The 22,354-nt window shown below is 39.0% G+C and overlaps 1 protein-coding gene across 1 annotated transcript; it reads right to left on the bottom strand.

Moving 5' to 3' along the window:
• Window positions 1-4,915: 4,915 nt before the first annotated feature.
• Window positions 4,916-21,464, bottom strand: LOC139143906 (glutathione S-transferase A4-like). The gene is made up of 7 exons (XM_070714510.1): window positions 21,316-21,464; window positions 17,616-17,765; window positions 9,418-9,469; window positions 8,482-8,614; window positions 8,217-8,352; window positions 7,347-7,478; window positions 4,916-6,103 (listed from the first exon to the last, which is right to left on the bottom strand). Exons 2-7 carry the CDS (start codon window positions 17,706-17,708, stop codon window positions 5,978-5,980), a joined length of 672 nt encoding a protein of 223 aa, XP_070570611.1. The 5' UTR covers window positions 17,709-17,765; window positions 21,316-21,464; the 3' UTR covers window positions 4,916-5,977.
• Window positions 21,465-22,354: the final 890 nt, after the last annotated feature.

Below are 22,354 nucleotides of genomic sequence, written 5' to 3'. Positions count from 1 at the left end.
AATTTAGGTGGAAGGGCTTAAGCTTCACATCTATACTCCTTGCACTTCCAAAGTACCACACCCCAGATTGATTGAAAAGATGAAGTATCATGGCATAAATGGAAATATTCTACAGTGGGTCAAAGCATGATTGACAAATACAAAACAGCGAGTAGTCATAAATGGAGCATCATCTGAATGGAGAATACGTCACAAGTGGTGTCCCAAAGGGTTCAGTTCTTGGACCAGTACTCTTTCTAATCTACACCAATCATACTGGCGGTGAAATTAGTTCTGAACTCAAAAATTTACTGACAATACCAAGACAAATCATCCCTTGCGAAATTGTAGTGATCCTGAAATTCTACAAGCTGATTTGGACAAGCTACAAAAAATGAGTGAACACTGGCGGACGCACATTGGCTACAACAACCCCTTCAATAATTAATACTCAGTGAACAATATTTCACTGGGACGAACAACTGAAGAAAATGACTTGGGCGATCTACTTCATTCTACCTTAAACCTTCAAGCAAATGTGATAAGTTTGCAAAAAAGCAAACAGAATGTTGATCTCATCAAACGATCATTGTCGATCAAATAAAAAAAATGTCATTCTTCGTCTTTACAAGCAACTTGTGAGACCACAGCTCGAACATGCAGTACAAGCTTGGTCACCATGGCTACAAAAGGACATAAAAATCTTAGCACGGCAAATAATACCTAAACACCGACACTACAATTATCAAAATAGACTTAATCAGCTTGGTTTAATAACACTTGAACAAAGAAGAATTCGCGGCGACATGATTCAACTCTAAAATTAGTTATCAAAGGCCATGACCACTGTAACCTTTCACTTGGGTTAGCAGCCGACTCGAGAACTTGAGGACACTGTCCCAAACTTCATAAACTAACCGTTCGACTTAACACAAGAAAGTACTTTTTTCAGCAAGAGTTGTGGACACCTGGAATAAGTTACCAGCCGATGTCATTAATGCAGAAAGTGTGACCTCCTTCAACTTCGACCGCCTACTACAAGTTTGAACTTTCACAGAGGGATTCATTTATACTTTCCCATACCCAAACTGAACAAAAAAGTACGTAAAGGCCTTTCGTTTACAGGACTGATAACTGGTTTATTTTTTGTTTCAAGTTAAAATGGACGAATTAACCAAATTTTTGGCAAACCTAAACCAATTAACCAGGATAGGCCTCAACATTTTCCGATTTTTCCGTCTGCCATACTTTCTGAGTGGTGGTACCCAAGTCCAATCGGCCGACTGAATCTCTCTCTGTTCAAGTCCCGATTGCTCACAGTGACCATGCCTTTAAGTTGCCGTGCAAAGATTTCCTGTTTTTTTAACTTCGATTATTTCCCTGCTTTCATCCATTTTTAATCGTCAAGGCAAAACCACAACAGGCAAAGCCACAACAGACAGCGAGAACGTGAGGCCCCGGCGTGAGGCTGAGAGTATCGACAGGGGTAAATGTGTAGAGAGTACTGTTTTACGTTACTGCATGGTCCATCAGTGAAATCTGACTGCCGTAAAGGAGTGTTTCGTCGCAAAGTTAAAAGCCACGACTTGTTTTTGCGACAAAATAGCGCAACCAACGGCAAAATTTTGAAAGGAAAGTTTGTGTTTTTTTTCCCGAAAAATCTCCAAAAACCTAGGCGCGCGCGGACGCAAAACAAAGAATTTACTTACTTTAGCCTAATATACGTATCACACGGACAGGCCAACAATTCATATTTTGCAAAATTTAAGTTTTCCTCAATAATTTTGCGTTTAAACTTCAGTACTACTTTTGGAATAATATCAATTCGCCGTGGGCGAGTTGTCAATCATTTCTAGTCGTCGGTCGCCTGAGCTAGGAACATAGGGGCTTACGTTCGAGCACGGAGCAAATGCCAGGTGAGCGAACGCAACATGTACCTTCCGCCAAGTTATACACGATTTCAAAGACAGCATATGCCTAGAAATTGAAGTCGGACAAAGTTACGTTATGTTTTGAAAAAAGAAAAATCGACTGAATTATTGACAGAACGCCAAACGATCACTGAATTACTGGTCGCGTTATCTGGAAAATTATTTCTGCATTTATTAAGTACCTACGTTTCTTAATGGCGATGGTTGGCACAACCTTGTTTCTAAGAGGCTTGTACAAAATCCCGTCATCTTGGGAGTTAGAACGTGAAGTTGTGACCAGATGATAATTTCTTACACTGACAAGATCTAAAATGCGGTTAGAAGACCCACGGCGGTTATCTCAGCCGGTTTACACGCCGAATTAAATTTTGCTCATGCGCATTACAAACTGAATTGATTTAAACATATAACCAGGCTCTGAAAATGACATGGACATCTCCTGTAGGAGAAAATGATACATTGGAACAGAATTCAGGTCACTTGCAAAATTATCTACATCAAAATTCTGAACCTTTTACAGTTTATATAGATTTGTGAACCCATAATATCACGTTCGGCTTTGTAACGTCAACACACGGTAACAGGATAATGGTTAGAAAAACCAATCTGTGGGATAAAAAAGATGATATTATGTTATTCGGGCAATTAACACAAACATTATCTAGACGTGTGCCCGACTATGGCAATGAGTTAAAAGGCCTTTTAAATGTGTAAATGATTTTGTCAGAACGTCACTATCTATATAAAAGGTTTCTTGAAACCTTGGCACACATGTTGCACTTACGTAAGGTCAAGTATACGTCCTAAACACACCGTCGAATGGAAACGCCTGCCTTGTGTGCAACTCTGAGTATTTAGACCAGCATAAATTCCGCATTGACCCGTGTCGCACCTCTACCTATGCCGATCGCTTTTGACAAGTGTTGATGCATTGTATAGGCCCCTATCTCAATGGAAATTCATTAGAGCGCGAAAACACCCCGGGTCAACAAGAGTAGAGTTACGAAAAGATGAGTTATATTGATCGTCCTAATCTAGTCCATGGACCAGTATAGGTGAAACCCCTAAATAATTTTAAAGACAGTGTTTTTTTGTTCTTTCTTGTGATTAGTAAAATGCGATCTTGTTTACAACCTTGGCAGTTGTGGGTTTGAGAGTTATGCATTAGGGACCATCTCAGATTGTGGCATACTGACTTCAAAAAGCGAAATTCATTTTTTTACAGGGTGAGGGGCTTTGACCTCCATTCAATTAGTGAACTTCACTTTCGCACTTTTATTTTGTGATCACAAGTTCTTTGTGATCACTCGTGCCAACAAATTTTACATTAACTGTTTCTAGCTCGTTTGTGTCTATAATACAATTTACCGACAGAAACATCATTCATCAAATTATAAAGATAAAACGTGTCATTTTCAAATGTGCTGTAAGTGTCTGCCTGCTCAAACCGCACCTTGTCATTTCACTCTTACTGTGTTGACGAAACAGCACTGAATACTGCAGTCTTCACGAGACACATAATTCTCAGTACATTGTTCTCTCAGGCAGACATCAACATTTGGCACTTTTGAACTTTCGTTCGGGGGGGGGGGGAGGGGGAGGGGGTTATGATCCAAACGAACGAATTTCGTGTCTTGACCTTATGCGACAATCTGAGACGGTCCCTTAGTCACATGGGAAAACCGTAACCATTGACATAAAGAACGGGGAGGATGACACATATTCAACGACAACCGAGGTGTATGTACGCTAGGGCGAATTTTATCATTCGTAATTTTAGCCGCTGTTCAAAAGCAGTCAAACGTGTCCTTTTTAGATTTTTCGCGTTACTGTCCGAACATTTTGTGTAAGTATAGAGTAGAGCAAGTGAATGCATTCAGGGTGGCCTGTAACAACGGAATGCGAATTGTTTTTCAACTTAAATGTGCCTGTAGTAGTAATATATGTGTATAGAGAATTTTGCATTACTCCAGCATGAGGCACTTCTAAGCTTTCGTCTTCATCTTATTTAGAGCAAAAATTCTCTAATTAGTAGTCGTGTAATTTCGATTCTTATCATTTGTCATCTTTTTTAAGCTTTTAACTAGATGAACTTTAGAAGAGTCCTGTATAATTAGTGTTTTTTGCCTTCTTTTATCTGTTTTGTTTTATTTTTTGCGTGAAAAAAAGAAAGTAGTAATAATACAGGGTAACTTGGGCTTTAAAAATATATCTGTTTATAATTATGGTGATTAAAACTATTGTGATTTTTATATGAACGTAAAGCTCATTAAATAAACCACCCAATTAACACACAATTATATTGTTATTGGTATGAAAAAAAATGACGTTCATGACGTCATACTGCTGTGCGTTGTCGCTAAAATAATGCCATATATGTGCACATATACGTAATTGTATGGACGTTTAAATATACGCGGATAGGTTGATATTTTACAGTTAAACAGCAATGTTCTTTTGCACTCCTTAATGCTAGAAAGACAGTTTAATGAAATAGAAATTCTAGACATGTGAAGATAACTCTTTAATCGTTTTGACAGTTACTGTCGAAAAAGAACCCACTCAACCACACTGCCTGCACACTGAAGAACCTCATCTTCCTACTTACCAATTTCAGTAAAGTTTTCTCCAACACCGCCATCCAATAATTCTAAAATAAGGTTTTAAATCCTGGCAAAAATGGTGAATCTCCTGTGATTCGTGCATGAAAAGAAACGTCTCTCCCAAAAACCTTTGCGCATAAAGATCAGGGTGTCCGCCAAATGCTTTTCGGAACAAAAAAAAAATCATATTACGTGCCTCACTAGACTGAAAGATTCGTCGCTTGAGGACACTCTCTACCCTCCCCCCATATCAAATTTTTTTCCGGAAAGCATTTGTTGGACACCCTATTCTCTATGCGGAGATTTTGGGGAGCGTAGAGCCCGCCCTCGAGCGACGATCTTGCAGTCAAGTGCCTCAATAACAGTCACTAAATGATATAATCACATCAAAGAAACTCAATATTTATATGTACAAATATTTTACTTTTCATCAATGCCTCTTGCAGGCCTTCTGTGTAGAATACTTCAGAAATAAAAGTTACATGTTCATGTCGTACGCACATTCACATATTACATATGAAAGATTATCATATTTGAAAAAGAATAATTCTTTCAACACTTTCCGTCTAGTAACGGGCACTCTCCTCAAATATACTAAAAACAGTTTTTTTCTTGTTTTGTTGGAATGACGGCATTTTTATGTAATTACTCATCACAAACATGTAATGTATATCCAAATGCTTTCTATCACATATATAAGCAGCACAACTATCATCAGAGCATGTGGGCATAAAAGGTATTATACGATACCAAGTTACTAAATATTTCAATTGGAACAGCCCGGAGGTGTTTCCTACATAACTACACGTACTGCATATTTACTTAAGGCAGAATGCCTCTGGGGACACATATTTTGACTCTAAAACTTTTTCAATTATTATTCTTTTCTGATCTACCACCTGTGGGGGCTCATTTTAAAGCTCTTGGTGCAAGACCCCCATTTTTATTCTTGATTTGGAAAGATAATTGTTGTATGCTTCGTAAGTCTTTCACTTTCGAGGCGCATATAACCTTAACAGACAATTACTTCTGAACGTCCCGGTGCCAAGATGGCAAAGCAATCTGCATCTAATAAGATTAAAAAATAAACCACGTCTCCAAATTCCCTAGGGTAGGGAGGGGGTAAAATATGCTGGTCCGAAGTATAGTCGATCTAATAGCCAAAAACAAGTCAATAGCGCAGTGACTTTCATTGATACTTGAGTTTTGTTTATAGTTGCCCGTTGTTATTTATTCGATCGTTGGGTCAAAGAAACCACACATATCTTACGTGTAGGTCACACGAAGCGGGTAACGTAACGTTTACAATTGCCGACTTGATATCTGGGATTTCGAAAAATCTACACAACAAAAGAAGATTTGAAAATTAAAGACACTCATTACTTTACTTTTGCGATTCAATTCAATTTGTAAAACAAAAAGTGAAATGAATTTGTACACGTATCATTAAGTTTGGCTCATTAATTATTGTATCAAACCACGGATTCTGTAGCACTCTGTCACATACTCCGGGCTGTTTTTCGGCTTCCTCTGCGGTCCTTGTAAGTAAGCCTCAATCCGGGGCAAAGAAGAAATTTTATTCTTGAATTCCTGAAATCAGTAAACACACACAGGTTTCATATTATTAACCAGCCGACAACAAATCACAGAAAAATAGTTTGCGCGATGTTATCGTACAAGACCTGGGGTGCTTTGGGTTTCCAGGATGTCGATGCGCTCTTGTGTTTGAAAAATGTAAAATAGTATATAAATTGAATATGAGAAACCTGGAGGAAGGTTTTAAAGTTTGTGTATTACTATACAGGTTGGTATGTTGTGCCCCTATGCCAAAGGCCTTTCAACTGAAGTGCCACTGATAGATACGCTCTTCCTCTGGTTAAATTCCAACTGAATCTTTTCAATGAAACAGTGTCATAAGACTTGCACGTGTGTAAGTTTACTGTTCATTAGCCACCAACCTAAAACATGACCATATCATGCGACGTCAAAGAAACATTCGGCCCTTATCTCTTGCTAAACCCTTCTCCTTGCCACAAATGAGAAAATGTGTAACTCTATACACTATGAAATAAAATCTGGGGAAAGTGTACAAATAGCTTGAATATTTACTTCTTTAGACCTACATGTAACCGAACCATAACAGCAAGAAAATAATAATGTGACTGTTATTTAATTTCATTTTTTTTATTTATCTACATCAATAAATGAATGGGTTTTCATGCATCGAATGATAAAACTATGATTGAATGTAGTGTTCTAAGACAGTACATCGGTAAATCCGCTCCGTAATTCAACAAAGAACAGTCCCTTTCTGAGAGGTACTAATCCTTGGGTCCAAGTTTTGTGAACAGGAGTTTTGAAGGGCCCGACCCTCGTACTACAGAGGCACAGAAAATGCGTATTCGGGCACCACCAACTTTACCATATGCCGTGTGTGTACGCCTGAATAGAATACCCCCTAAAGTGACAGTTTACGAATTTTGGCGTATGGAAATTGGAAAACGAGCCTGAAATATCATAAATGCCACAGTCGTGTACGATATGTTAAGTGCGATATTTGACGCAAACCGATAGCAAAGCGTAAAGCAATGGCTCAATCTTAACGTTGGGGGCGCTTACCTTATATATGTTAGAAGGGCTGGAAAGATATTCAGTAATTATGATATTTACTTTGCTCTTAAGTTTTCCACCGTAGTATACGCACGGGTTGATCGATGTGTGGAAAAACGCAATAGGTGTTTGTAGTGATCAGTAATGCCCATTCATAGAAGGCGCGTATAAACTATGTGTGCAACAAGAAATACATTGATACTGGTCTCATTGTTCACCTTACCTGAACTTTAGGATATCCGTCGAGAGAACCGGGCAAATAGTCGTCAGCACTCAACAATGCCTCCAACAACGTCAGGTCGGCCACTGTAAGGACATCACCTACCAGGTATCCCGACGTACTCTCTGCCAAGATCTGGTATATGGAAACGTTACAATGACATTCGATACGTTTAATTTAGAATAATAGTAATGAACACCACATATTTAAGCGATAATGTACCCCTCCCGGTCCATAATGCAGGACAGCAAACTTTGCTTGACATAATGCAGGAGGTACAAATTCGAGTGTAAGTTTACTTTGACCGGGAGGAGGTTCATTACTGCTGTTGTTTCACAGTTTTTGAAATTCCAGTGAAGTTGTAGATGTAGAAAACATCTGGGGCCACAATGCTGGATGATAGGGTACATCATCAGTAATAATCGTGGGGATGGCGTCACAAATGTCACTGGTATTGATAAGGCTTCAGTTTAGTTACCATTCAATCGAGATCGAGGAACGCAGTGACCCTGGCTATGTGCAGCGGCTCTGTCGACAGTATATGAACTTCATAGATCGCCATTATTTATTAATTACAGCAACTGAAGGAGTCTTAAATCAGGGCTGTTCTCTAGCTGATTGGCAGTTTAGACGGTGCATAATGTGGCACGCCAGCAGTGATTAGACACCACTTCGTACAATACTGCAAAACACGTACTTCACGCACGGTTCCAGTTAGAGGCAGGGAGTTTGAGCTTACGGGCTGTGTCGTCATAACGATGGAGCATGCTGTGACTTGTATAACAGACGTATTGTGTCATTTCGTTTATTCTAGAACCAGATTTGACATTAAGTACCCCCAAACACCATTCCAAACTCCCAAAAATACTATACCTTTTCATATATGGGAAGATATCTTGGAAAAGTTTGAGTTTTAATTTTTTCATAGTGCTCTTCGTCATTACTGGTGAAGCCGATCAGAATGAAGTCCCAAAGAAACTCTCTCGCACCTTCGTTCAGTATGTCGACTCTATGGAAAGAAAATACTCTGTTTGAATACAGTTTTAACGCTGCTATCACGAGAAAGAGAGAGAGAGAGAGAGAGAGAGAGAGAGAGAGAGAGAGAGAGAGAGAGAGAGAGAGAGAGAGAGAGAGTTACCTTAGGTTCTCTTGTGGAGTCGCACCTGCCAATCCGTGTTTTTTTGCGATGTAACGAATAATAGCTTGACTTTGAACAATTTTCATTCCGTCTATTTCCAGCATAGGAATTTGCATAAAGAGAAGATCTCCATCTGTTGTGTAAAATTATATAGCAAAGGCAAGTCAACTTACTAAACCAATCAATCAAAATGTTGATGACGTCAAATACTAAAGATGTGATGTTGGCGCGGGTACAATAATGATGAAGTATACACAGCTGCAATTACAACAACTTTAAATATAATAGCACTGTTCAAGGTTACAGGTTCGTTACTAAATATAGCTGTACGCGCCCAAAGTTTATCAATTTTACATATGTGGCTATTTTTGCAGCTTGTACTCTGAGTCGTGAATATATCTTTTAGTATTCATGGTTACACATGTAGTCGCCAACAAAAAGGTATGTTCGTCATTCTTGCCTTCGTAATTTTCAAAAGCGTAATCTAAAAATGCGGATAAATATTTCGTTTTGCATATTAAAGGGACATAAACTGCAACTTGTGGCAAGTTTTTCAGTATTCTGCTTCTGTATACCAACTACCGTGTCTGACCCTAATCCGTTTGTCATGCTGAAATTTCGAGTATTCTTTTGTCAACACAGCTTGTATGTGTGTTGTGATCATTGTTTATTGTTTACCAATGATTCTAGTCCGGACTTGAATACAAATTTCAACAATAACAATGTAGATTATACTCATATAGGTTGTGTTAATATGCTAAATACTTGGCTTTAAATTTAAGTTTAGGGATTCATTGCAGAAAGTGTAGGGAACCCACAAAACAAAAGTTCTGAAAAAATAGCCAAAAGATACAGCTTATGGAGCTTTAATGAGAGAAAATGACGTCACCCGTTAAAACACATTTAGCCCTACCATGAAAAGTTACACATACTTACCCTTTCTGTACTTTTCTAGCTGTTCATTCGTGGTGACAAAGGTTTCTGTGAACTTGCCAAGTAATAATAGATAAATCAATGAATATAATGAAGATACATATAAGTCTACGACAAAGAGATAATCAACTTACAAAGCAACTGGCAAAAACAAGGATACATATAAGGGATGGTGTTCTTTAATACCAAATAACATAAAAATGGTTTATCATTTAAAGTAAGTAGATATGAATGAGTGAAGAAATTAGAAAATCAATCAATCAATCAATCAATCAATAAATAAATAGATAAATTATAAATAAATGAACAAACAAACAAACAAATACAACATATATGTGAAGAAACAGGTAAATGTGTAAACATATAAATATTATAAATGATATATAAACACATGTGGAAATAATTTTACAAGATAATAATAAACGAACGCATAATCAATGAAGTATCAATCAATCAATCAATCAATCAATCAATCAATCAATCAATCAATCAATCATTTTATCTCCCCAAGTAAGTGGTACTCACTACAGTAACACAAATACTGTTAACTTATAACTGCCAATTTGAGGAACAAGGACTGTACAATGATGGATGTAAAGTTGAATAACAGAGTCGGCTATTTCAGGCACTCGCCACAGCTCTCTGCCGACTTTCAACTTCAAACTCTTTCCAGTATCATCTTCTTGCCACTTGCCCTTTGCCTGTCCCGTCAACAGACCCCGAATACAATCAAATACTAATCCCTGCTGGACTTTTTTAATTGCCTAATTATGCAGTGAGAGAATGAAATTTTGCCACCAGCTCATTAAAGAATTGCTCCTCACCCAATGCCCTGCCCGCTTACACGAGAAAAAATGCAGCCAACTCGCAAAGAATTCACGTTTGCACACCCCTTTTTCATAAGAAGCTTTGTAGGCTACCTACGGCGCGCCAAATGTTTCATAAATATTTATCGATTCAGTGCAAAAATAAACTGTCTTTCTCGATTGAAATAAAAATTCGGTGTCATTAAGGAAGGAAATAAGTAAGAAAAGTATAATTAAAAAACAAAAGATAGAAATGTCATTTAATACTTCATTTTAACTTGAGAATATTCTTTAAAGCGTAATTAGGAAATAAACAATTGTCAACGATTTGAAAAAGTCATACATCAATACTTATCGACATACATACACGTATAGTAGTTCCCGTAAAAGGTGCAATGAGTGCTGATTTTACAAAACAAAAAAGTAAAATATGTTATACAGTGGTACGTATACAAAAATCACAAGAAAATCACTAAAAACCACTACTACCAGTCGGAAAAAATATTACAAAAAATTGAAATGTGAACCACATACAGAAAATCATTATAAAAGAATCAGACAACTAAGCCATGCATACATAAAATTATTTATGTACTTAAGAAAATTAAAAAGCAGTACGTCTCATAAAAAACGTATTATAGAAAATCAAAAATATAATATGAGCCACCAGCCGCTTTGACAGTAAAGAGAGAAAATCAGAGAAAATCAGAGAAAAAATTCGGAAGTGATGGCTCTAGACAAAAGTGGACATCATCTACTGAAAAAATTTAAAAAAAATAAAAATAAAAAAAAAATGCCATGGACAGAGCAAATACAAAAAACGTGTGGGCCTGTGAAAAGAAAAAAAACAAATGAGCACTCGCCACAGCAAAAAAAAAAAAAAAAAAAAGAAAAGAAAAAAAGAAAAAAAAAACGAGCACTCGCCACAGAAAAAACCCAAACACGCGAAATTACTATTAATTTATTCAAAACACTCATTGTTCAGCTGGGCATCCGATCACCACGTACTCCAATATTTGACGAAATATTAATTGAGCATTTCAGTGACAACTTTGACATCTTGAATCCTAGCCCTGCGTACGATGCTGTGTGTTCCGCTACAGCTAATCGCCCCGTACGACGCTGTGTGTTCCGCTACAGCTAATCGCCCCGAGCGGGGCGATTAGCTGTAGCGGAACACACAGCATCGTACGCAGGGCTACTTGAATCCTAGCTCTGTTTGGCTGGGCCCTGCCACGCAGAGCTACTTGAAACCGTACTTGATGAAGTGAAGTGGGCAATATCACCTAAAGAACGTCCAGGTTAACAGCGAATAGTTCCAGAGAGTCAAGTTAACTGAGCCAATTTCAGACAGTCCACAGTTCAGATCACGAGCGAGACGTACAACCGCAACCCATGACCCTTCATAGCAACACTGCGAACACATGGATGCCTTAGGTGCGGTATGGCAGGGAGCGAACTGCAGGCCTTCCACCGCTCTGTCATCACCGTTTATATGATTTCTTCACGGTTACGTGTGGTTCGATACATAGCGGCCGCCGCATGGTATGGCCATACCCCGCGGCGGCCGCTATGTATCGAACCACATGTAACCGTGGATTTCTACAATGGAATGAATTCAAATACGATGATAATAAACCACCTCGTTGTTTAGTAATTCCTCGTCCATGTCGTCTATCCTCAAAGATCACCCAAAGCATTAAAAATGAATATAGTTTTTAAGAAATCTGCTGCGTGTTGAGAGAACGTCAATCGTTTTCCGTGTTCGACAAGACGAGCGACGCAACTTTAATTAACATGCACTATGATGCAACCGCGATCCCGCAGGACCTCAGTGCACAAGCCTTACGAGTATGGCGAGAGTGTCCGGCCTTCGCAACGCCAGGCACTCTCACTATACTCGCAGGTCTAGACCGCGTCGACCGGCACATACAAAACATGTCGATCCCCATTGCAGAAAGCTTCATCTCCACACCGTCCAATATATGGAGCTACGATATTTGTGCAGTAGCCTATACATTGCTCTGGGTGGCAGGGCTGTGGAGTTACCGGCGTTATACGGCCTGGCCGTGTAACGCCGGTAACTTACAGCTCTGCCACCCAGAGTTACAGTATACAGAGAAATAGCGTCAGCTTGATCAGTGTTTGTCAAGTCGGGCGCGTTCGCGTTCTACATGTAGGTCCTACTAGTGAAAACGTTGCCTCGGATCTAACAACCTCGAGTGTACATTGAGGCACGCCATGAGCGAGGGGACCGCTTGCAGCCGACGAACCACCACGAGTGTTTTGTCCACTTGTAACTGTTTAATATAAAATGGGACGTAACTTGGACGTCCATGAGATGATATTGAAGACTAGAAGCTAAGGGTTATCGCTGAAATACCCCAAATATCTTGTCCAACATCCGAGTGTGATGATCCAAAACCCTCTGGCATTAAACTGTAACAATCATGCCGTTGAGAATTATTCAATTTACACGTTGGGCTTTTTCTGCGGGGTGTCCCACTCTTGTTTTCTTTTCTCGAACGGGCCTCTTTTTTCTACTGTTTTTTTTTTTTTTTTTTTTGTTAACCTCGTTTTTTTTTTTGGTAACCTCGCTTTGGGGATTTTTTCAAGCTGACCTCGTTTTGGTTTCTTTTCAGCCTCAACGCCATGCCAGCGCGATCTCGGTCGACTTTTCAATTGTGATTCTCTTTCTTTTTTTAGTCAGACCTGATGGTGGTTCGTTTTATTTTTTGTAGTAGTGAAAGTACTAATTTGGTTTTGTTTTTAATCATTTCAATATTTTTTGTGTGTGTGCTTGATTTTTTTTGCTTTTTCCCTTATAATCAGCGTTCATTCCACCTTTATATCAAATACACGTGTATGTACGTCAATAAGTATGGGAGTGTGTACGGCGCGCCAAATGTTTCAAAAATATTTATCGATTCAGTGCAAAAATAAACTGTCTTTCTCAATTGAAATAAAAATTCGGTCTCATTAGGAAGGAAATAAGTAAGAAAAGTATAATTAAAAAAAAAAGACAGAAATGTCATTTAATACTTCATTTTAACTTGAGAAAAAATCTTTTAAGCGTAATTAGGAAATAAATAATTTTCAACGATTTGAAAAAGTCATACATCCATATTTATCGACATACATACACGTATAATAGTTCGCGAAAAAGGTGCAATGAGTGCTGATTTAACAAAAAGAAAAAAAAATATGTTATACAGTGATACGTCCACAAAATTCACAAGAAAATCACTAAAAATCACTACTACCACTCGGAAAAAATAGTACAAAAAATAAAAACGTGAACCACATACAGAAAATAATTGTAAAAGAATCAGACAAAAAAAGCCATGCATACATAAAATTATTTATGTACTTAAGAAAATTAAAAAGCACTACGTCTCATAATAAACGTATTGTAGATAATCAAAAATATAATATGAATCACCAGCCGCTTTGACAGTAAAGAGAGAAAATCGGAGAAAACATTTGGCAGTGATGGCTCTAGACAAAAGTGGATCTCGTCTACAAAAAAATAAAATAAAATAAAATAAAAACGAAAAAAATAAAAAATGCCATGAACATAGATACAAAAAAACGCGTGGGCCTGTGGAAAGAAAAAATAAATGAGGACTCGCCACAGCAAAAAAAAAAGAAAAAAGAAAAAAGGAAAAAACGAGCACTCGCCACAGAAAAAAAACAACAAGCCCTAAATTACAATTATTTTATTCAAAAAACTCATGGTTCACGTTTCCTTCGATCGATGAATCCCCAACAGCGGGGAATCCGATCACCACATACTACAATGTTTGACGAAATATTAATTGAGCATTTCAGTGATAACGTGACATCTTGAAACCTAGCTCTGTTTGGCTGGGCCCTGCTCTACTGGAAACCATACTTGATGAAATGAAGTGGGCAATATCACCTAAAGAACGTCCAAGTTAACAGTGAATAGTTCTAGAGAGTCAAGTTAACTGAGCCAAGATTCCAGGCAGTCCATAGGTCAGATCACGAGCGAGACGTACAACCCATGACCCTTCATAGCAACACTGCGAACATATCGATGCCTTAGGCGCGGTATGGCAGGGAGCCCACTGCAGGCCTTCCACCGAGCCGCACTGTCATCGCCGTTTGGCCTACATGATTTCTACACAGTTTTATATGTATGGTTCGATACATCTGGTTCAAATACCATGATAATAAACCACCTCATTGTTTGCTAATTCCTCGTCTATCCTCAAAGATCAACCAAATCATGATAAAATGAATAGTTTTGAAGAAATCTGCCGCGTGTTGAGAGAACGTCCATCGTTTTCCGTGTTCGACAAGACGAGCGACGCAACTGTACAAGCCTTACGACTACGAGTATGGCGAGAGTGTCCGGCCTTCGCAACGCCAGACACTCTCACTATACTCACAGGGCTAGACCGGCACATACACGACATGTCGATCCCCATTGCAGAAATCTTTATATCCACACAGTCCAATATATGGAGCTACGATATTTGTGCAGTAGCCTATACATAGCTCTGGGTGGCAGGGCAGGGCTGTGAGTTACCGGCGTTATACCGCCTGGCCGTATAACGCCGGTGTAACGCCGATGTTATACGGCCTGGCCGTATCCGGCAACTCACAGCCCGGCCTTGCTGCGGTTCCGTAGCCCTACCACAGGGTACACGGGCTTGTTGTTTATTTGTGTCTGTTTGTGTGTATGTTTGTGTTTGTTTATTTGTTATCTTTAATAAAATAACAGCGAAAAGCTGTTTTGTTAATATTTGTCAATAAAGAGCAGTTTATTTGTTTATTTGTTTGTTTATTTATTTATTTGTTTGTTTGTTGATACGTATTTCCGATGGTTAGGGTTAGGCTTAAGTTAGGGTTAGGGTTAGGGTTAGGGTTAGGCTTATTCACTCCCTCTATATATTGAGACTCAATATATAGAGGGAGTGAATAAGCCTAACCCTAACCCTAACCCTAACTTAAGCCTAACCCTAACCCTAACTTAAGTCAAACCCTAACCCTAACCCTAACCCTAACTTAGGCCTAACCTTAACCCTAACCATCGGAAATACGTATCAACAAACAAACAAACAAACAAACAAATAAATAAACAAACAAATAAACAAATAAACTGCTCTTTATTGACAAATATTAACAAAACAGCTTTTCGCTGTTATTTTATTAAAAATAACAAATAAACAAACACAAACATAACACACAAACAAACAGACACAAATAAACAACAAGCCCATGTACCCTGTGGCCCTACCACTCCCTTTGCTGGTTGTGTTGAGCTACAGTGTACAGAGAAATAGCGGCTGCTTGATCAGTGTTTGTCAAGTCGGGCGCGGGCGCGTTCGCGTTCTACAGGTACTAGTGAAAACGTTGCCTCGAATTTAAACGGAGTGTTTCAACCCGAGTATTTTTGCCTTTGCCACACTCCGTTTAGAGGATAAACCCACGGGATACGTGTGTGGTTCGATACATAGCGGCCGCTGCTAGCTTTGCATGGCAGGGCTGTGTACGTGTTACCGGCGTTATACGGGAGGCCGTGTCACGCCGGTAACACACAGCCCTGCCATGCAGAACTAGGCCGCAGCGTGCTGCGTGGTATGCAATTTTACTATGCATACCCACATGGCGGCCGCTGTGTATCGAACCGCACGTAACCGTGGGCTAGCGGCAAGCCATCGTTTTGTTGGGGTTTAGGCACAGACTGTCTATGATTTGGGGAGGCGGCCCTACACTTTATAGCGAGGGGATCGCTGGTTGCCGGCGTGTAGGCCTACTGTACTAGCAACGGGATCGCCGGCTGCTGGCTTATGACCTCGAGTGTACATTGGAGCGAGGGGACCGCTGGCAGCCGACGAACCACCACGAGTGTTTTGTCCACTTTTAACCAAAACTGGTAACTGTTTAATATGGAATGGGACGTGTCGGTAACTTGGACGTCCATGAGATGATATTGAAGACTAGAAGCTGAGAGTTATCGCTGAAATACCCCAAATATCATGTCCAACATCCAAGTGTGATGATCCAAAACCCTCTGGCATTTAGCCCTGCGTAAGATGCTGTGTGTTCCGCTACAGCTAATCGCCCCGCTCACCACGGGGCGATTAGCTGTAAGCGGAACACACAGCATCGTACGCAGGGCGATCTGGCATTAAACTGTAACAATCATGACGTTGACAATTATTCAATTTTCATGTTGGGCTTTTTCTGCGGGTGTCCCACTCTGTTTTCTTTTCTCGAACGGGCCTCTTTTTTTCTCTACTGAGGTTTTTTTTTTTTTTTTTGGTAACCTCTTTTTTTTTTTTTTTTTTTTTTTGGTAACCTCGCTTTGGTTTTTTTTCCAAGCTGACCTCGTTTTGGTTTCTTTACAGCCTCAACGCCGGCGCGATCTCGGTCGACTTTTCAATTGTGATTCTCTTTCTTTTTTAAGTCAGACCTGATGATGGTTCGTTTTGTTTTTTGGTAGTAGTGCAAGTACTATTTGTGTTTTGTTTTAATCATTTCAATATTTTGTTGTGTGTGTGCTTGATTTTTTTCTTTTTCCCTTATAATCAGCATTCATTGCACCTTTATATCTAATACACTGTATGTGTACGTCAATAAGTATGGGAGTGTGGTATTTCCAAATTTTTGAAAAGTTTATCTTCTCATTACGGTTTAAAGAATATTTTACAATTAAGCATTACATAACATTCTGCCCTTTATTTTCTTCCGTAATTCCATCGAATTTTTATTTCAATCGAGAAAGACGGTTGCACATCATCTTTATCTGTACAGGCACATTCAAATATTTAATGACACGTATTTTCAAATGAATGCTATTTTTATGAAAAGGTACATTAATAAAATGCAATGATATGGACGAAAGAACTTTTTTCTTTATTATTCATACATGTTTAAGACTTTTTTTTTAGAAAGAAAATTTGACAGTTTATTTTTACTCTATGACGATGAATATTTTTGAAACATTTGGCGCGCCGTAGAGTGTGGTATTTCCAATTTTTTGCAAACAGTTTATCTTCTCATTACGGTTTAAAGAGAATTTTACAATTATGTATTACATAACATTCTGCTCTTTTTTGCAGTTATACTTTTCTCGTTTATTTTCTTCCGTAATGCCATTGAATTTTTATTTCAATGGAGAAAGACGGTTGCACGTCATCTTTATCTGTACAGACACATTCAAATATTTAATGACACATATTTTCAAATGAATGCTACTTTAATTTTACGAAAAGGTACATTAATAAAATGCAAGACGAAAGAACTTTTTTTTATTATTCATACACGTTTAAGACTTTATTTTGATTTGACAGTTTATTTTTACTCTATGACGATAAATATTTTTGAAACATTTGGCGCGCCGTAGGCTACCCCTGATCTTACTTCGATTCCAGCGGCAGCCATGATAATACGAGTTCCTTCCCCGCATCCGCGTCCATTGAAATAAACCAGATTTGCTTTGCTGTCGTCTGCCATATTAGTGCTGCCAACTTGACAATACGATGAAAACTCAGGTACTTTTGTTTCTTTTGTCTGAAAGGAAAATTGGAACGTGTTGCAGTCCAGCGCTGCACAGAAGACGGTGAGGGCATCGGCAAACGCAGTCTGCTGAGGTTTGGAGCAACGCTAACACAATATTGAATCTCAAATATTATGAACGATAGAAACCATAAATTGCAGGATGGAACTATTAAAAAGTGCACCGGCTCGGAAGATCGTCAGAATATTTGATGATATAATATTTTTTGCGCGAATCAAACATCATATTCATTTCTTTGTAAGGCCGCATATTAAGGTAATATGCGCCTGGGAAGTGAAAGGCCTAAACATTTGCTCAAACTTTCCTCAAGGAATCCTTCAATCATTCTCTTACAAAATCAAGAATGAAAATCGGGGGTCACCGTGCAAATTTTGGTACTAGAGAAACAAATTACCCAAGATTTACCGATATTTAAAATTCAAAATGGCCGCCATTCCTATGTTAACTCAATGGAGAAAAATAAAATTTTTGAATTTCGAAAAACTAAGCCGGTGAAAAGTTTTCTTACACCAAGAGCTTTAAAATGAACGCCCACAAGTGGTATATCAGGAAATAATTATACAAATTTGAGAGTTCGAATATATGTCCCCGAGGCGCGTTCTACCTTAAAGGGTGTCATTATTTGCGATCGTTTCGATGTAGCCTAACTAAACATGCTTTATAGAGAGGCGATATAACTACTGTGGAATCAAACCTTTGGTTAATTTCCTCCATATATCAACCGAAACCTGGCAAGTTGATCAGACAGTATGAATATATATTGTGTCATGGTAATAGTTCTAAACCCAACGACAACGACTGGCAGGCCATTCATAAGGCCGTTTATCCACTTGTGGCATTCACTTTAAGGTAGTATGCGCCTCGAAAATGAAATACTTAAACTTTTGCCCAAACTTCCCTCAAGTAATCTTTCAACCACGCTCTTTCAAAATCAAGAAAAAAATAATCGGGGGTCACACGCAAATTTCGGTACTGGAGAAACAGATGACTGAAGTTGTACCGATTTTCGAAAAATAAAAATGGCCACTATCCCTTTGTTAACTATATCCATTTTCAAAAAAAAAAAAAAAAAAAAAAAAAAGACGGTGAAAGTATTTCTTACTCCAATGGCTTCAAAATGATTTCCTACAAGTGGCAGATCAGAAAAGAATTGGAAAAATTTAAGAGTCCCCATAGCTGTCCCCGAGGCGCATTCTACCATAAAGCTATAGGCCTAATGCCCATTCATGTTGAGTCTACAGCGTATTGCCGTCAACGTCATTCATAATCGTTTGGTACAATATACACATTTTACCTCGTTCAGTCCACTACGAGTCAGTTTTATTCAAAGTCGCATGCCACCAACCGTATTACAAAAACACACTGCACTGGCACACATATTATCACAGCCGTCAATAATGGCGTATAATAACAAAAGCCTAAACAAGAAAAGTTGCTAAATAACTTGAAAACCGAGGTTAGAAGCTACCGTCACATGTAAAAAAATAAATAAAAAGACCCTCTTCAGAAACTATATGCACGGTACACGCTAACTGTCATGGCTATTAGATTATATCAAGGGATTTTATTAGAGTTCCTGCGAGCTACAGGGACAAATAATGAAAGTACGTTATGTTGTAATCACCTGCGAATTGTTTGCGGCGCTGAGTGTACGAACTTGCTACCGACATGAATAAGTATATTGTGAAATAATCAGGAGTCAAAGAAAAACTAAGCTGTAACTTTGGAAAGTGTAGGGATATCTCGAGGGGGTTTAGGACGCCAGTCCGAATATTAATGTATAATATGGTACACTGTCACGAACACCTTCATAGTTTTGTTGAAATTATTCTATCATGGAGGGGACTGCTAGCGATCGATAAAAATATATGTAACAACGCTGAAGACGAAATAAAGAGCTCAAAGCCGCAGAATAAATTCAAGAAATTTGACTGTAATAAAGGACTGCCCATTAAGACCCAAAATTCACCTTCCATGTAATGCTCTGTATAAGCCTAGGATATGTGTATAAATGTTGCATTACTGCTATGTGCTTGCCATGGGGGAGACACCTGGTGGATTCTGGTAGGGGTGTATCTTGTGTGCTTGGTACGCTACCTGCTTGAAAACCAATGTATTTCGACGTTTCCCGCAGCTTCGAATAATACATTTGGCATCAGCAGACATCGACAAAACGTGACCCACTTTTGAAAAAAACAACCGAAGCCTGCCCGGTTCCTACAACACCTCAAGTAGTAGCTGTGATATCGCAGCGGTACTTGTGGCGTATAAGCTTATATATCGAACGCGCTCGGGTCATTGGGGTCATGTGGCGATGACCCCAATGACCCGAGAGCGTTCGATATGCGCCACTAGTACCGCTGCGATATCACAGCTACTCAAGCAGTATTAAAAGTTGCTCACATCACTTGGCCGGCGCTACGGGGGTGGCAAGAGGACCAAATCGTGTTCCGTACACTCACTCATACAGCTGTCCTGTATGGGCGTGCTCTCGGGAAATTTTGGCAATGAAGATTTTTCGGCTTCATGGCAGTCCTTGAATTAGTGTTTGTAGGAGGACAAAGCTTTAGGCCTAAGGTAGAACGCACCTCAGGGACAGACATTCGGACTCTCAAACTTTTACAATTCTCTTCTGATATACAACATGTGGATGTTCATTTTAAAGCTCTCGGTTAAAGAAAACTTTTCACTGGCTTAGTTTTTCGAAATTCGAAAATTTTTATTTTTCTCCATAGAGTTAACACAGGGATGGCGGCCATTTTGAATTTCTAATATGGGTAAATCTTGGGTAATTTGTTACTCTAGTACCAAAATTTGCACGGTGACCCCCTTTTTTATCCTTGATTTCGAAAGAGAATGATTGAAAGATTCCTTGAGGAAAGTTAGAGCAAAAGTTTAAGTCTTTCACTTTCGAGGTGCAAACAACCTTAAGGTGACCCGTCAAACGCGATTGGTCAGTGCTCATGCTCTCTAGTAGACTACATGCCAATGACAGTTGTGTAGCGTTGCGCTAAATCTTATCATTTAACCTTTCCACACACGAACACCATTGTTAAAATTGACCTCGAAACCAGAGGACATCGGTCAAACCAGAGGACCACGATCAAAGGAGCTATGGCGTCACATAGACTGCGATTTAGGCTACGACTTTTTATTTAGTGACTTCGAAGGTCAAAGAAGTGCTTGTTCGGCAATAGGTGTGTGCTCAGCCCTTCTCTTTGCCAAACGCGCTGATGTCGGACTCTCAAATTCTGGAGAAAGGGCATTATCAGGCACGGGACACCTCATCCCTTGGCACATGAAAACGCTGTTACACTCAGTAAGATCGTCGGCGGGATCATGTGTTGTTTCTATGTAGCAATTGTGTTGAACTTTGAGCGTCTGAACTGAAGTATCATCGACCTAAATTTCAATATCAAAACACGATGCTTACCAGCCGATGACAGGGCCAGTTATCAACTCGTTGGTCATTGGTGTTTCATTAGGAAGGCCAAAAGTTGGCAAGTCTATCGCAATACGAGGGAAATCAACGTTGGCACTTACCACTCAAGTAGTGACGTTCTTCAGTAAGGTTGAAGATAGCTATTGCAAGCTCACTTATTCTCCCTCGGCAACCTTTGATCTGACGCTACGTGCGTATAGTTCTGGTGTTTTGAGACTCAACAGAGATTGTAACCCCTCCCACTAATTATCATAACCAGTGGATTGGGAGGGGGGGGGTACCTTTGAGCCACAAGTTGACCGCTAAGTTCTTAAATGCTGATATCTCAACTGTTTGTCCACATCTGCTTGCGAACACGTTAGGTTAGGTGGTAAAGAATACGCGTTTCCATGAATCTATTCGTGAACGATCAAGATGTGATATTATTAAGATTGATGATGGCACGTAGGAACAAAATAATGATTGCCAAGAAAATTATTCAAAAATCATCATAATCGGAATAATAATGTGATTAATTGCAAAGAAATGTAAACTTTTCGGGTATTTTTTTGTCGAGAATAGTATTTTTTAAAGTTATTTTCGAAAATAATTTCAAAGAGACTTTATTTCTGAATTTTGTTGTCTACAAGTCTATTGCGACTGCACACGCACCCTTTCAGTCAGAGCGCGAATGGTTTCACATCACTTTTCATATTTCACCGTGTTGTCTGCAAAAGCGTGTCTAGGTTTGTCTATGCAGATACAGCTCACCAGTGTCTACGGTTAGATCATACCGTATAACGCGGCATAAAATCAAAGAGTGTTTTTCATGAAGCAAGGCGATGATAAATTTGGTAACATTTGCCACGTCAAGTTTTGCACACTGGGATGCTGCTTTGACCATAATGTACTGCTACAAGATTTTGAAACATTATTTTTCTTGTTACGGGACATTGGAGTGAAATAACTGATTGCCCCTGTGCGATTGTCATTTCCAATGAAAGTACGATTTGGAGCCTAGAGAAACCAAGTAAAAGTTAAATACATTTATATAAATAACATAAAAGCTTTAAGCCTTCAGATATGAATATATGTAATCTTGATCGCAAAATTTTTCAGACCCTTCAGTTGCACATTAAATTTCATCCTCCTAATTCTGTG

This window comes from Ptychodera flava, chromosome 11, assembly GCF_041260155.1.
Source record: "Ptychodera flava strain L36383 chromosome 11, AS_Pfla_20210202, whole genome shotgun sequence".
NCBI classification, from domain to species: domain Eukaryota; kingdom Metazoa; phylum Hemichordata; class Enteropneusta; family Ptychoderidae; genus Ptychodera; species Ptychodera flava.
Note: the sequence above shows the minus strand (reverse complement) of the source record. Positions and strands in the feature narration are given on the sequence as shown.